The sequence below is a fragment of the Perognathus longimembris genome, chromosome 22 (assembly GCF_023159225.1).
Source record: "Perognathus longimembris pacificus isolate PPM17 chromosome 22, ASM2315922v1, whole genome shotgun sequence".
In the NCBI taxonomy this organism is placed as follows: domain Eukaryota; kingdom Metazoa; phylum Chordata; class Mammalia; order Rodentia; family Heteromyidae; genus Perognathus; species Perognathus longimembris.
Genome location: NC_063182.1, coordinates 24903542 through 24919577, shown reverse-complemented (window position 1 = coordinate 24919577; position 16036 = coordinate 24903542). Strand labels below are relative to the sequence as shown.

General features: G+C 39.7%; 1 protein-coding gene across 1 annotated transcript in view; it reads right to left on the bottom strand.

Annotated features, from left to right (window-relative positions):
- Fam81b (family with sequence similarity 81 member B) overlaps positions 1-16036 on the bottom strand; it is a 38488-nt gene that overhangs the window by 6495 nt on the left and 15957 nt on the right. The window contains exons 5-7 of the mRNA XM_048331309.1: positions 8868-9111; positions 6329-6447; positions 1762-1891 (exon numbers count right to left, since the gene is read on the bottom strand). Coding sequence (XP_048187266.1) covers positions 1762-1891; positions 6329-6447; positions 8868-9111 — 493 coding nt within the window. The remainder of the gene's footprint in view (positions 1-1761; positions 1892-6328; positions 6448-8867; positions 9112-16036) is intronic.

Genomic DNA, 16036 nt, shown 5'->3' with positions numbered 1-16036 from the left:
TTGTGTGTAAACAAAACCACCAACATTTGTATACTTTTACTTTATTCCCAAAGGAGTCAGGAAGCAGACAAACTTCGAACATGCTTAGCATTTGAAAATGATCATTTTTTCCATATACCTATGATTCACAATTATAGTCACACTGTTTGCTGGGAAGGAGTATTAGGAAGTGTTCCATTTTGCTGTCTATAATGCTCTTTTAGGTAATAGACTACTAAAGATTTAACAAAAGCATACTATTGCCATCAGTTTGCTTTGTAATTCAACTTATTGCTTTCCTTTTCAGTTACAATGTAAGCTATCCTATCTTGTCATTGTTATATCTTCACTGACATTAGGTGACTAGTTACAAAAACTCAGTAAATACTTAATAAATAAATGTTTAAATGTACAAGTAGTCTCTGAGTAATACACACATAACTAGCATGTTTTGGTTTCAGCAATTTCCTCTTGAACCCTATCCCTGAGCCTCTCTGTGCTCAGGGCTAGTGTTCTACCACTTGAACCACAGCACCATTTCCAGCTTTGAGATAAGAGTCTCACAGACTTTTCCTGCCTGGTCTGGCTTCGAACCGCGTTCCTCAGATCTCAGCCTCCTGTGTAGCTGTATTATAGGTGTGAGCCACCTGCACCTGGTGTTCCAGATAGTTTCTGACATGGCCACAATCAAGTCACACATGATACCACATAGGAGCATATAGCGATAGGAAGAAAACAAGGTCCAGTTCTTGAGTTTCTGAGTATAGTGCCTTTTGCATTGCAGAAGCAGAGAGAAAATTCCTTTCAGGCACTAGAACTAGATTTTTAAAATAAACAAATAATTACCACACATATTTGCATTTAATTATTGACAAGAACCATGAAACATGATTGTCTTTGGTCAAGTAGAATTCAACTCCTCACACAGTCCTACAGCATAAAGAAGCCATTTAAAGGAGTTATCTTAGCAAAGAAAGGGATGAATATGAAAGGGGTTGAGTGAATAAATATTGAATAGGCAATCCTTACTACCTGAATGATTATGTCTAGAAGATACATTTACACTTTTTCCTTGGGGACTTCTACCTCAGTAGATCTCTCATTCTTTTATGACTTTTGATTCTAAGGGGCAAATGTTAAAGAGCAAATCAACATATTAATTATAGTCTCCTTAGGAAATTAGACTATTGCACATTAAAAGGACACAGGCTAATCTATGATCAGGTAGTTTAGTACCACTGGAGTTACATATATGTATAACACTGTATATATGATACATCATATATATAATATATGAGAAATATATATGTCATACATATAATGAGTCAAAGCACAAGAAATAAGCAGTGTCCAGTAAAGAGATGGTTATTAAAACCCAGGAAAGAAAGGACTTTTATGGTCTTTGTAAGCAGCATTTCCATTGAAGGTTTTAAACGAGTATGTAAATGTTTAACTTCCATTAAATTATCATAATAGCTTCCATGTGTAATTTCTTTGCTTGTAATCCCTGGCTCCCCAGTGTTTGAGGGGAAGCCAGATAATAAGGAAATGGTGGCAATGCTAGCAAGCAGTCTGTGCTGAAACAGAGGCGGTGCCTGTCAATTAGTGGTGGAACCTCCTGTATTCATGGTGCATATAATTGATCTACCATATTAAATCATTTGGGAGAAAATAGTTCACTTATTTTAGAAAAGTTCTTTTTAAAATTACCACTTAGCTGTCCCTTGTGAGAAGCTCTACTGGTCTGACTTCCAGCATCTATGCCCGGTGTAAGTTAGTTACCTTCATATCCAAGCTCTTGGAAACAGCTTCTGCGTTAGACATGAGCTCTTGAATTGCTTTTTCAATTTGCCGGTACTCATGCCTGATGAAGTGAATGTCTCCAGAAAGCTTCACGATGCTTGCATCACATCTAGTGCCCAAATGGACATTTGTGAGATCAATAGGCTCACAAATATTTTAATACAATAGTAAAATCTTTGCATTCATTTCATGGCAAAAATTCTGAAGTTCCTTGAATAGTGTACTGCTAGATGGAGAAGCATGTACCATAACCCTTATTTCTATCTTTTCTTCCTGATGGAAGAGAAGCTAGGTTAGCTATATTGACCTAAACTGGATTTGTGTACATGGGGACTTTGGGGTAAGTTAGGAGAAACCGTGTATTTTCAATGTAGTAGATCAGTCATAAGAGTATTAATAGATGTTGTTTCTGCTGCCTATGATTAGATAGGTAGCATTTGGCTATTTAGGGGGAAAAAAACTCTTGTGAGATGAAGCTGAAAAATGAACTTTTTCCTTTAATATTATAAAACCAAAGGGGCGTTACAAGTTTTGTCTGAGCATGCACTGAAAGGAGACCAGTGGCTAAGGGAGTAAATGTAATCAGGAATAAGAGCCTAAGTCAGGGCTGAAAGCCATGTTATATGTACACAGAAACTATCAGTGCTAGAACCACGCCACTGTTGTTGGTTGCTTAGAATGGCCTTATGAATCCATATATGGACCCACACCCCAAAATGAGAATGTAAACATATATACTTTCTCCTTCAACACTGTGTGTGTGTATGTGTGTGTGTGTGTGTGTGTGTGTGTGTGTGTGTGTGTGTGTGTGGCTTGAACTCAAAGCCTAGAGCCTGTCCCTGACCTTCTTTTGTCCAGGGCTAATGAGCCACAGCAATAGATCCACTTCTGGCTTTTTGATAGTTTACTGGAGTCTCACAGGCTTTTCTGACCGAGCTGGCTTTGAACCACAGTTCCCAGATAACTACCACTCTTGCCACTAGGCCATATTCCCAGCCCTATTTTTCTATTTTTAAATGTCAAATATTATGGCACTTGTATAATGCTCTATAACTAAAATAACCATATCTGATTTACATTGTATACCTAAATTCTGTGTTCCTTTTGTAGTTCTTTTAAACCATGATTTAAAACATTTTAAGACCCTTGTGTTGCTTTATTTATTGGCTGTTAGATTTTGTCATTCCAGTTTTCAAAGGAAGGGCTCAGGAGCATTAGAACTTTCAAGTTGTTAAGAATGCTGTGTGGGGCACTGGGGGTGTGGCTTAGTGGTAGAGTGCTTGCCTAGTTGAGTGTGAAGCCCTGGGTTCGATTCCTCAGTACCACATCAGCGGAAAAAGCTGGAAGTGATGTTGTGTATCAAGTGGTAGAATGCTAGCTTTGAGCAAAAAGAAGCCAGGGACAGTGCTCCGGCCCTGAGTTCAAGCCCTCAGACTGGCAAAAAAAAAAAAAAATGTGTGTTGTACTTTAAGGATGACTATCATTCAATACATGATCTGCATCACTTCTACTTTTTTTTTCTGGTATTTATTGAAGTAAAATGATTTGCTTTGTCTACTTGAACACTAGTGGTCTTGAACCCTTGATGCTCATTAACCCCAAGAGGTTCTTGTGGTTTAATTTTATATTAATTTTTTCAGGGTCAGTGCTTTACCTTGTGATTTATAGGTTCGAAGTCCTCTCATTTATGTATAAATGCTCTTTTCCTGTTTCTTCTTCTGGGCCTCATATTAAATCTATGCCTTGTTTGTAGTATACATAATTTTTCTACAGCAACTTATATAGAAAAATCATTTTCCTTTTCCTTGGGGTGAATTTGCTTTTTATTTTTATGACTACTTTGAGTTGTGTGTTTATTCGGAGCTTCTGAAGTACATTTAATCTCAGTAATTTTTTTTTTATCTATTTCTGAGCTATTCCAATTTGTCAATCTCCTTTTGTTACTTGATAATATCTTTTTTATAGAAACCCTCTTATATCTTATTTTTAAAATCAATCTTATTTTACTAATGTCAGACATCTATGCTTTAAAAGTCAATAATGACTAAAAGGCTAATAACAAACTATGGTAGTTCTTGCTAATCCACAGTTTCATTGTGCATGGTTTTGGTTAGCTACAGCCAAGCCAAGCTCCAGCAGGAAAATATTAACTAGTAACAAAATATTGAGAGAGAGAGAGAGAGAGAGAGAGAGAGAGAGAGAGAGAGAGAGAGAGAGAGAGAGAGAGAGAGAGACAGAGACAGAGACAGAGACAGAGAGAGAGAGACAGAGAGAGTGCTCACCTTCACATACATTATTATAGTACTAGTATAAGGTTAGGCTTTAGTTTCCTGCTCTTTATAGAGGGCCTACAGAGGGTCTATCCTTTCCTTTTCTGGACTCCTCAGGAGGTCTTGGAACAGACCCTACACAGACAAGTGTGCCTGTGGTGCCCCGGATCTTGGCCTGCCTCCCCACTTCTTTCAGCATTTCTCCCTAGAGGCAACTGCTAGAAACCTTACGGAAACCCTTTGGTGTGGAGTCAGCTTATTCTACAGCCGTACACTTGGCTTTATTAAGTCTTCTAAGGCATTTCCATGTACTTCTGCTTTCTAGGCATCCCTTGTCCTCACAGGATGGTGATGATGATGGTGATGGTTGATATGTTAGTGGAACTGGGGTGTGATCAAAAGGCAAGGTGCTCTCCTACTTTAGCAAAAGTTAACAATATCCATAATATCATTATGCTTTGTCAAAGGACCTGGTGCTTTCTTTTAACTATATGCCAACACAATCTCTCTGCATTCTGAAGCACATCTTATTTCATTGTAAACACTTGCCTTTAAACTGTCACAGTACTGGGGTGGGAAGTAAGTTATGAAATTCAAAGAACACTGCAGTCACTGAACACTGCAGTTACTAAACATTGAGCCTAAAATATATAAAGCAACAAAGTGTTTGTTAGGAATTATATTAACAATCAACTTAATTTCACATATGCCAAGAAGCTAATTGGAATTCAGATCACTAGATCTGCAAGCCAGTAATCAATATGCCTTAGCTTGTCCATGAATCACTTGTCTGGCAAAAAGACGCAGAAAAGACACAGGAGAAGAAAATGAATTTAGTTTGGTGACTATTAGCTAGATTCTCAGATCATCCAAGAGATATTTTTTGGAAATTTTCCATAAAAGGAAGGCATTTCAAGGAAAATAAGATCTGTTCCCCAAATCACTGCTTAAGAATGAAGATGAAATAGAAAAAAATCGGAGCTGAGCACGGGCGGTGGTATGGGCTCACTCGTACCTGGTACGTTTTTGTTGAATTGAATGGGAAAAAAAGCCCGAGGAGAGGATTGTGATTTGACTCTGCCTACTTCAAAATTCAAATGTTGCTTGTATGATAGCATGACGAGGTGAGGTGTTTGTTTAAGAGATGACAAGGCTGTGAAAACTCTTGCTAGATGAATGGGATAAAGGCTTTTCTAGAAGTCTTCAGAGAGCATTTGCCTTCCTGGCTAGTCTGTCTCCTGTTTTCCCGAGGACTCAGTGCTTCTCCTCTATGGAAGATGGAACCCAATCAGACAACTAAGCCTGACAATCCCTTGATCTTGGGACTCTAAAGTGGTGAGAAAATGAGTTTGTGTTCTGAGAAATTACGCTGTCTAAAGTATTCTATTGTGGATACATAAACTTAAGATAGAGTGGTTTGACTTGATGTTTCTTATTACTTATTACTTATTACTTCTCACTTAGTCATTTATACGTGGGATGGTTAAAAACAAGGTGGAGATTTCCGAGGAGAGAAGGAGATCTAGACAAAAAAGGTTGCCATGGTAAGCTGTTTTCCAGTGACTTTTTTTTTTTAATGTTTCTCACAGCATGTCATTGTAATGTCTACAGCTTTTGTCCCCTGAATTGCATGCTATTGAATCTTTTGTTTTGTTGTTTTGTTTTCTGCCAGTCCTGGGACTCAGGGCCTGAGCACTGTCCATGGTTTCTTTTTGCTCAAGGCTAGCACTCTGCCACTTGAGCTACAGCACCACTACTGGCCTTTTTGTATATATGTGGTGCTGAGGAATCAAACTCAGGGCTTCATGTATATGAGGCAAGCACTCTTGCCACTAGGCCATATTCCCACCCCCTGCTATGGAATCTTTTAATTTGAACATTTCACACAAAAAAATGTTATTCAAAACAACCTATGTGGTAGTACATCCCCTTTTGTTAGACTCATGTGCAAACTTTATATATTTTAAGTGTTTTACTCGTTGGAATCTAACATAGGTGGAGGCTTTATCTGTGTAGGGATGTTGGTGGTTGAGTGGTTGAAGGTTGTAAAAGCAGACTCTGGTAACTGTGTAAGTCATATAGAATGGGTCTTTCAAAGGAACCATGGGTCTGGCAGGTAGCATGAGTCTTTCCAAGTTTTCTTAAACATTTGCTGAACCACAGCACAGAAGTTGAGCTTATTGAAAATTGAGATATTGTTTTTGACAATATGGATTTGGGAACAAGAGTTCAGCAAGCAAGAAATGATGGCCAGCACATGTTGATCTACTTCTTACCTAGCTACTCTTCCCCGAAGATCTCCAACTCCTTGCAGGTGTTTGTTGTTAAGATCTTGCACTGCAAAATTAGTTCCTGTGGCCACCTGATCTCGAATTCTTATTTGGTCTTCCAAGATCTGTAATTTTGAGTTAAGATAGCCATTACTTTCCCAGTATATGTGATAAGAAAGCATTTTTTATTGAGGTTGCAGGTGCATGTATAGTTAGGTTAGGCTGATGGGGTAGATGGGAAGGACAGGACTACTCACAAGAAATTAATCTTTGCCTGTGGGAAAGAAGTAGCTTTTAAGAAGTGATTTTTAAATTTCAGCCGTTATGCAATTAAAGTCTTCTTTTATTCCTTTAAGGACTAAGTTAGGCCCTAACTTGTATTCAAATCTACCTTAGTGACCAGTTTGCAAATAGACTGAAATAAGTTTATTTTAAAATATTAAAATTGCACTCATTTCTCTTTATTGTTTCAGTTCATCCTAAAGGAAGCTATATATGTATATATCACTTCTGTCTGTCTGTCTGTCTCTCTCTTTCCTCCACCCCTCGCCTCACCCTTGGAGAAAGTATGGAATCAAATCCAGGGTGTTGTGAATGCTAACCTAGTTCTCTATCATTGAGATACACCTCTTGCCTGGAGATACTTTTTCAACTTGATTTTCTACACAGTCACTCTAATCCTCATTTTTTCTCTATATCTGTCAAACTCAATAGGACTGAAAATGTTTCAAGGCATTCAAGTTCTTGAAATATATTTTGTCTTTTCTCAAAACTAATCTAAACAATTATTTACTGTAGGAAAAGAACTTCTGGACCCTTTTCCCCTTAATAGAAGGAGTAATTTTTGGGGTGAAGTTAATATGTATTGAAATGTACAATGTATGTGAATAGATCTTAACAACTATGGTCAATTATGTAACAGAAGCCCAGATCAAGATATATTTCTTCATAAATATTTGTTTTGGCAGTTCTGAAGTTTGAACTTAGTCCTGGGTCTTGCTAGACAAGGACTATGCCAGGAGCCAACACTTCAAAGTCTTGTGTTTTAGTTAGTTTTCAGATGGACTATCCCGCTTTGCCCAGGGCTGGTTTCAGATGGAAATCTTCCTATCTCTGCCTCGCAAATAGCTATGATTATAGATATGTGTCACCACCCATCTTAGGAACATGTATTGAGAATGTTGTTCCTTTAAAACTCCAGAAGTGTTAACTCAAAAATGGAGACGTTTAGTACTACATGACTAGACTTGATGTTCTTGTCACCTTGAAAGGCACAGTTCTTGCTTCTTGGCATTTTCATGGAACTATTATTTATTCTTTTTTTTTTTTTTTGCCAGTCCTGGACCTTGAACTCAGAGCTTGAGCACTGTCCCTGGCTTCTTTTTGCTCAAGGCTAGCACTCTACCTCGAGCCACAGAGCCACTTCCAGCTTTTTCTGTTTATGTGGTGCTGAGCAATAGAACCCAGGACTTTGCGCATGCTAGGCAAGTACGCTACCACCAAGCCACATTCCCAGCCCCACTTTTATTGTTTATAAACTTTCAATAGGGTTAACTTAATGTGTGCTAACACCTATAAAATACTTTTCAAAATTCTTTCTAAGTGTGTTTAACTTTCTACATTTTCCCAATTATGTATTATGAGGTTTGCTAGACCTATACATAGCAAACAAATTCACAAATATCCTTGGTCTTAAATAAAAAAAGAATACTTGAGTAACACATGTGCATACATGCATGTGTGTGTGTTAATAGATCAAATAATCTCACAACAGGGAAACACGGAAACTATTGTGGAAGATCAATATCACCAATTGTCATAATTGTCATAATTCTATATGTTTGGGCTTGTTAAGTGTAAGGCATTTACCAGTGAGCATACTAAGGTTCAGTCCTCTTGGAATTGCATTTTAGAAAGGTAAAATGTATTCTAGAAAAATAAACAATCATGGTAGAAATGATAAACGCTATGAATAAAAGTTGGAGAAGCTGAGGTTGGGTGAGGAAGGGTGCTATTTTATAGGAGGTGAAGGAAGTCTTTCATATTAGGTCATATCTGAGCAGGCACCTGAGGCAAAGAAAGAACACTTCATGGGCAGTCTTATAGGAAGGTGATCCAGTGTGAATGAATAGTGTGGAGTGGAATAACGAGAGGCCAATGTGGCCAGATGAGGTGAGAGGCAGGAGGTGAGTGGGAGGTGACGCCAGATTGTGATTATGAAACTCTTTAAAATTATTACATTAATAGAAGCTCAGAGACGTAGACTAATAAATACCTAAATACTGACATAATGTTAAATAGTTATCCTTGCTGGCATGGAATGAATATATCTATACTTATCTATCTATGTATATATATTGGCAGTTTCTTTTACTTCTTGGCCTAAATAAGCAGTCAAATAATAGAGCCATTTGCCGCTGGGGGAAGGTAAGTTGTACTCATTGATCTTAAACAATAGGAGCGTATTATTAAAGTTGAAACGTAACAGTGGTGATTGATAGTCTTTGTCAAGCAATAATGCCAGTATATGAAAACAGAGAACTACCTCAATGTTCTGGCTAAGTTTCTTGACGATGCTGGTGATGGTTTGGATGTGGCTTTCTAGTAACTTCCTGGCAAGAGATTCTTCTTTTCGAAAGCCATGGGTGCCCTGGAGACAATCAGAAATGTCCTCTTTGATGCGGAAGGCTTGTTCAAGGAGGAAGGCGATGGTGCGCTCCTGGTTATTCAGTCGGTCTTCCAGCTGACTTGTCTGGGTGTTTTGAATGACAGGTAGAAAAGAGGGACCCCTGCTCAGGAGAAGGAAATGGAAGGGTGTCACAATAAGGATCTACAGGAGCCAGGAACCAGAACTGTCACCTTACTACGAGGCCTGAGTTTTCTCTATGAAAATGCTTTTCAAATACTTCCATGGTTGGAAAGTTGTTTTATGCCCTATCTAAAAAGTAGATTTAAGCCTTGATCTGGTATCATGCTTTCTTTTCATGTTTTCCAAGCAGAACTATACAATGATGGCAAAATTTAAAGCCAAATTTATGGTTGGGAGAGAGTAAGAGCTCCATGAAGGAAATTTTCCTTTATGCCTTTAGATCTGCCCCCCCCCCCCGCCCGCCCATTCACAAATACACAAATTTCTGTGCTAGAGTTTTCCTAAGGGCATGACTTAGAATAGTAGTCAGTAAGACAGACTGCTATAAAGGGTTTCATATCCTCGCTACTCAGGAGGCTGAGATCTGAAGGTTGTGGTTAGAAGCCAGCCTGGGCAGAAAAGTCTCTAAGAATCTTATCTCCAATTACCTTCCCCAAAGCAATAAGTGGAGATGGGGCTCAAGTGATAAAGCACTAATCTTGATTACAAAGCTCAGGGGCAGTGCCCATACTCTGAGTTCAAGTCCCAGGACTAATATATATATAAAAAGATTTTCATAGTCAAAATAATGTGGTAAACGTTTCATTTAATATCTCCCTCTTGATGACTTGCATTGTATATTATCATATTAATGTCTGATAGCAATATGGTAATTTTATAGATAGGAAAAATAGTTTAAGACTTGGTCTCTGATCACTCAAAATCTATAGCTGAAGCACTTCATGTTCCCTGAAAATAATCCACCTCCAAAGTTCTTGTGGACATTGATTTCTGACCTATAACCAGGCAAATAGTTCACTGGATATATATAACAGGTACATTTTGGTTTGGCTTTCTCTGTAGTGCTATTATAGTTCTTGGGGGACCTTATGTTCAAGTAGAGGTAGCTGGTTTTTTAACTTTCTGTCTTACCTGTTCAACACACTGAGATTCAGCATGAGCTTTCATTTGAAAAAAAAAAAAAAGGTATGTTTCATTGCTGAACATCATTTCTTTCTCTTTTTACTGGTAATTATTATTAATGAAGAAGAGCACAATGAATATGTACTGAGTCAGGAAATAGTGGCATTTGACACATTCAGGTTGTTTTTTTTCTTATGTTCAGTTTTGTATTCAAGCATGACTGTTAATTTTTTTTTAAGTAAAGCATTGGTTTCTTCCCAGTCAACCATTTTTCTCAGTTGCTAAGTCCACAAAGTTCTTTGAGCAGTGCAAAAAGCTAACTAAATGTTATCCAGGTGATTCATTATCATCATCCCCGTGATGGATGAATGTGTGGAAAGGCAGGGCGTTCCCTGCCCAGGCAGAGTCAAAAGAAATTGGTGAGAATCCAGAAGGAGAAATGCGGTGCTATGCAGTTAAAGCAGAGATGGTGCATGTAACTTCACTGTAATTTAGAACTTCGTAACTGTGACTTCCTACAACACCTCTCACAAGAAATATAATGCAAGCTGTTCATATAAATTTTTAGTAGCATGTTTTGAAAATGTTTTTCAAAAAACTTAAAAAGTCTTTTAAGTTGAATTTCTTAAATTTTATTTTATGACAATAATCTATTTTAATGCAATTGTATCATGTAATGAAAGTGAGCTTTATTGATGTTACATTTCATCTTATTAGTACTGTAAATATTGGAAATAGACTGCATATTTTACTCTCATAATGCACATCATTTTGGACTAGACACATCATAAATCTTAGTGGCCAAACGTATTTATCACCAAGCATCAAAAGCATTATCACCATGTCTAAAAGCTACTTGCGCATGTTACGAATAATTATGGCCAATAGTCTTTGAGTACTTAATACAAGATAGACATTCTGGCTAGTACTTTTTGTGGCTAGTTTGGTAAATTTTTTTTTTATAGTAAGACTATAATGGCTGTATTAGTATCACCCTCAGGCTTAGAGGGTGGTGATGCCAGTATTCAAATTGAAGTAGTTTGTATTAGGTGTATGTTATGTTATACACTTAGAAGAAGACCCCCTCCCCTTTTTTTGCCAGTCCTGGGGCTTGAACTCAGGGCCTGAGCACTGTCCCTGGCTTCTTTTTGCTCAAGGCTAGCACTCTGCCACTTGAGCCACAGCGCCACTTCTGGCTTTTTCTATATATGTGGTGTTGAGGAATCGAACCCAGGGTTTCATGTATGAGAGGCAAGCACTCTACCACTGGGCCACATTCCCAGTCCAAGAGGACCCTTTAAAAAGTGCTTATTTAAATTTTATCCACTATTATAACGAGCCAAATTGGAAGGCTTCTAGATCTACTAAACATAATATTTGATAATTCTTTGCTGTAGAGAGAGGGCTGTCTACTCTTATCTGGAAAAAAATGACAACTGAAAGAGGTTAACAAGAGTCAGAAGATCAACAAAACAGTAGTGAATTAGAAAAGAAATAGTCAAAGTTTAGGCTAGTTAATGTTAGGGGAAAAGTAACATGTAAAGTCCTGGTAGCCTTTATTGGCATTTCTAGGTTTTCCTCTTCTCTTCACATATAAACCTCTGGAAGGAGCAAGCTGCCTTTGTAGCTTTCAGTAGTTTGTGATTTCAAAGCTTTTTGTTTTTGTCCTTTGCAGTATTTTCCATTTGCCCATCTCCCTGATAGCCAGGTTCCTGGAGCTCTCTTGATCTCTCTCCCATAGTCCTCATGTTTCTACAGAGGGAAGAAACCAGACAGCAGCCGAAGAGCTCTGGCACCAACGTATGAGTGGCCGTTTGAGAATAGAGAGCTGGCTTTCTGCTGCCATCCCAGATCCCAGATGATTCTTTAACCTTGACGGGATGAATTACTCCTGAGCCAGTTACTTAGCCATTTTAAGGTTCATGATCCACAGAAACTGAGATAAATGTTTGTTATTTTATGAAACTGAGTTTTTGGATACTTTGCTACTACAGGCAGTAAATGGGGTTGGGGAGGATGTCTTAGACTGCGATGGCAATTATGAACAGAAAAGGAAGAGAGACATTACTGAGGGTAAGGATTTAGAAGTCACAGAGCTTCTGGAACCCATTGGAAATGGGCTTGGGAGGCAGAAGTTGTACTGGCTCTGATGTGGGTTTCATGCCTGATGATGCCTTGCATAATTTTAAAACTGGATTTAGGGGAAGAAAATGGAGTTGAGATATTTACAGGGGTTCTATATAGAGTTCCCTGCCAAACACTGAAATGTAGGGAGAGATTGAGATTTGGGTGTTTGGGCATTCAGATATAAATGGAAATCTAAGACTTGGATGAGGACAGAGTAGCTGATTTGGAGGTAGGGCAGGAGGGAAGGAGAAAGCCAAAGTGTGTGTGCAGGTGCATATGCATGTGTGACTAAAAACATTTTCAGCATCACAGGTATACAAAGAAGTTACATCCCTGCACACCGTCCTCCCCCTCCATCCCACTCCACACTTCAACCTGGTGTCCCTGTGAACCACTGTGTGGTAGAAGCCATGGGCCAGAGGAATGATGGGGGGGGGGACTCACAGTGCAGACTGGCTGTATAGAATATGATGTCACCCCTGTCCCCATGCCAAGGAGTTCAGGTGTCTTTGCAGTGCCCTTCAGTGAGCATGCGCCCTTCAAATCCCAGCCTCGGTTGTGGCTTCTGGGGCTCATTCAGCTGCAGCCTTCCTAGAAATGTGCAGCCCTCATCAAGCCAGATCATTAGATTGCTAGCATGACTATGCCAGAGGCAGTACATCTTCCCTAAAGGAAAAGGATAGCTCATGTGGGATGAAGCACAAGGGGAGAAAACGAACTAAACCACACAATGCTTCCGAAGTAAATTCCTGTGTTGACTATGTGTTAGGATGACGACCACCTTTCCATCCATTGTTTCCCATAGACCTTGGAAGACCTGAGAGAAAACACGCAATACTGGTGCATCGGGAGTTATTCTATACTGGTGAATGTGTGGGTAGTTTAATGGGTGCAGTGATGTGCTATCCATCTCTCAGGAAAGAAGGATTTATTCCCTTCAATCATTGTGGGGGGATGCTGTTGGCTGGCACACCTCTACTGATGGTCTCCTGGGGGAACTGCCTCAGTGGTAGTCACCTTGCCGAAGTCATAACCCAATTACTGGGGCATCTTGTATTGGTGGTGTTATCAATCACTAAGTAAGAATCACAGGTATAGTTATACTGCATATAACTATATAACTATGATTTCACAGATAATAATTATCTGTGTGTACAGGCATAAAGACCCTGGCAATCTTGCTCTAACTCAGAAAAATTTTTGAAGGGCTGTACCTGCTTCAAAGATCCATTACAGCTCAAAGTTGTTGTTTATTTCTGCTGTTTTTACTTCTTTTCCTCAGATACTGATTTTTTGTGTTCTAAAATAGTTGACTTTTGCTACTGATCTGTTTTGATCTCTTTCCTTCATGTCCCAATGGAGGCATTGGCCTGGGTCAAAAGGTTGACATGGCTATGGAAGAATAAAGTGAGGCGAAGGGGCTGCTATGCCCCTGTTCTGGCTGCTGCTGTTTTGCCTTTGGGGAAAGGTTAGGCTGCAGTTGGTGTCCTCTGGATCAGGCAGAGCAGGAAGCTGAAATACTAAAACAACCAACCTGAGGAATGGCTGGCTTTGCACATCTGCTTTCAGGTTGGTACATGAAAAGCAGATAAGGTGAAGGAAGCCTCATTCTAGAGCACAGTGGAGAGCTAGCAAGCCAGCCTGCAAGGACCTCAGGGGCAGGAAAGCACTTGCTCTCCTAACTGCTTCTGCCTGAAGAAGAGATGGTGAAGGCCTGACACGTTACTTTAAAGGAAGGTAAGAGGGTGATTTCGATTGTTTTTCTGGAGTGTGATACTCCAACCACACCTTCCCCCCTCTGGTCTCATTGGAGCTGGTAAGACCAGTGAAATACACAAGACAAAATGATTTCACAGGCCAAACTTGCAGGATGTTTTAAGGATTAGTCTTTTCTAACTAATGATATATACTGCAGGTATAATATTCTTGTTTAAATGTAGGGCCTGGATGCCGTCCCTGAGCTTTTCTTGTTCAAGGCTAGTGATCTACCACTTGAGCCACAGTTCTACTTCTGGGATTTTTTGGTGATTAATTGGAGATACGAGTCCCATGGACTTTCCTGCCTGGGCTGGCTTCAAATCATGATCCTCAGATCTCAGCTTCTTGAGTAGTTAGGATTATAGGCATGAGTCACTGGTGCCTAATTCCTTGCTTGTGCTTTTTGTGTGTCAATATATCTTTTGTTAGCAGGAATCTGTCTTACCTAAGAATTGAAAGAGTTAAGAAAAGAAGTGATGTTTGTCTCCTTTACTCCTCAAAAGGTGGCAACAGAAAAATGGCATGTAGAAGTGTTTTCAGGCTCCAAATGGGTTTTTCCATCCTCTCTTTGTGCTAACCACTATTGTATGTTCTACTCTCCTCTCTACAAGAGGGCATCCTCTGGGCAGCTGCTACAGTGGGTTTTCTGAAGTGTAAGGGATTGCTCTGGTTTACTCACTTCTCCAAGAAACTCCTAGCTCCCCTCTCCCGCCTCAACTCCTCCCTGTTGCTTTCAATCTCTCTCACCCAGCTTCACAAGCACACCAGACTCTGTCCTAGCCCAGAGCCCTGGCGCTGCATTCCTGCTTGGGTTGCTCTTCTCCACATTCCCTGCATGGCTGTAGTGGGTCCACTGTTTAGGTCCCAACTTCAGTGTTCAATTTTTTTTTCCTTATGGTAAAGGTGATGTACACAGGCCATTCGTATATTTATTTTTGAACAGTGTCACCCCCTCCCTCATTTTCTCCCCTTTGTCCCCATTCCCCCTGCCCTTCCCCTTGTCTCTTCTGTAACAACCCCTCATTCTATCTTCTCTATTGTGCTGGTCATTACCTAAAACTGTCTTGTTCACCTCTTTGTGATCATTTTCTGCTCTCTGTCACTAGAGTGAGACTTCTCTGTGTTCAGGCACTTTTCTGAATTCTTTCCCACAGCAACTCCAACACTCAGAAGTAGTAGGTGATCAATAAATTTAGAATGATTTCTGTGAAGACTGTAAGACTCAGTTGCTGTAGGATTTTAAAAAAACCAAGTCCCGAAACTTGGAAGCTTTTGCAGCCTCAAGGCTTACAGTTTACTTTCTTGAGCAATGTAATGTCTCAGCCGGAGTGGGATTCCTGTTTCTTGTCACCTGTACATCTAAGGGAAAATTTTGCTAAGGACTTTCATTAGTCAGCCTCTGTCTACCACTCATTTGGCTCAAAATGTTCTTCTGGAATACTACCAAATGGTAGTATGTATATATAGAATCCATTTCTCTAAAACCCCATCTTGCTGACAGTGCTGTCCGCGGTGGGGTGTGTGAGTCAGAGGCAGAAAGGACGAGAACGCTGGGCACGGCCGATGGTGACGTATCACCTAGCAGTACTCTGTAGAGTTGCTCTTCATTTTCTTTGAGCTAGAGCTTCTTTCTGGCCTCTAGACGTAACTTGCAGATGAGATTGCCAGTGAAGGTATTTGATCTCCAGTCTCCTGTCCTAGACAGATGCTTGTAAATTATGCTGTATCCCTTTCCCCCACACTTAGATCTTTTCTCTTATTTGATGTTCTCACTGATGCAGATACTATTGGTTCCCTTCCAAATAGCCAACCTCCTTTATGCCTGATTTGATTAATTTGCCTGCTTTGTTTGTGTGTGTCCATGTCCATGTCTGCATTTGTGTGTGTGTGTGTGTGTGTGTGTGTGTGTTTATGTGTACATGTAAGTGTGCTGGTCCTGGAGCTTGAACTCAGGGCCTGAGCTCTTGTTCCTGAGCTTTTTCATGGTAACACTATCACTTGAACCACTTCTGGTTTGGTGGGTTTTTTTTTGTGGATAATTGGGAGACTTTTGGTGG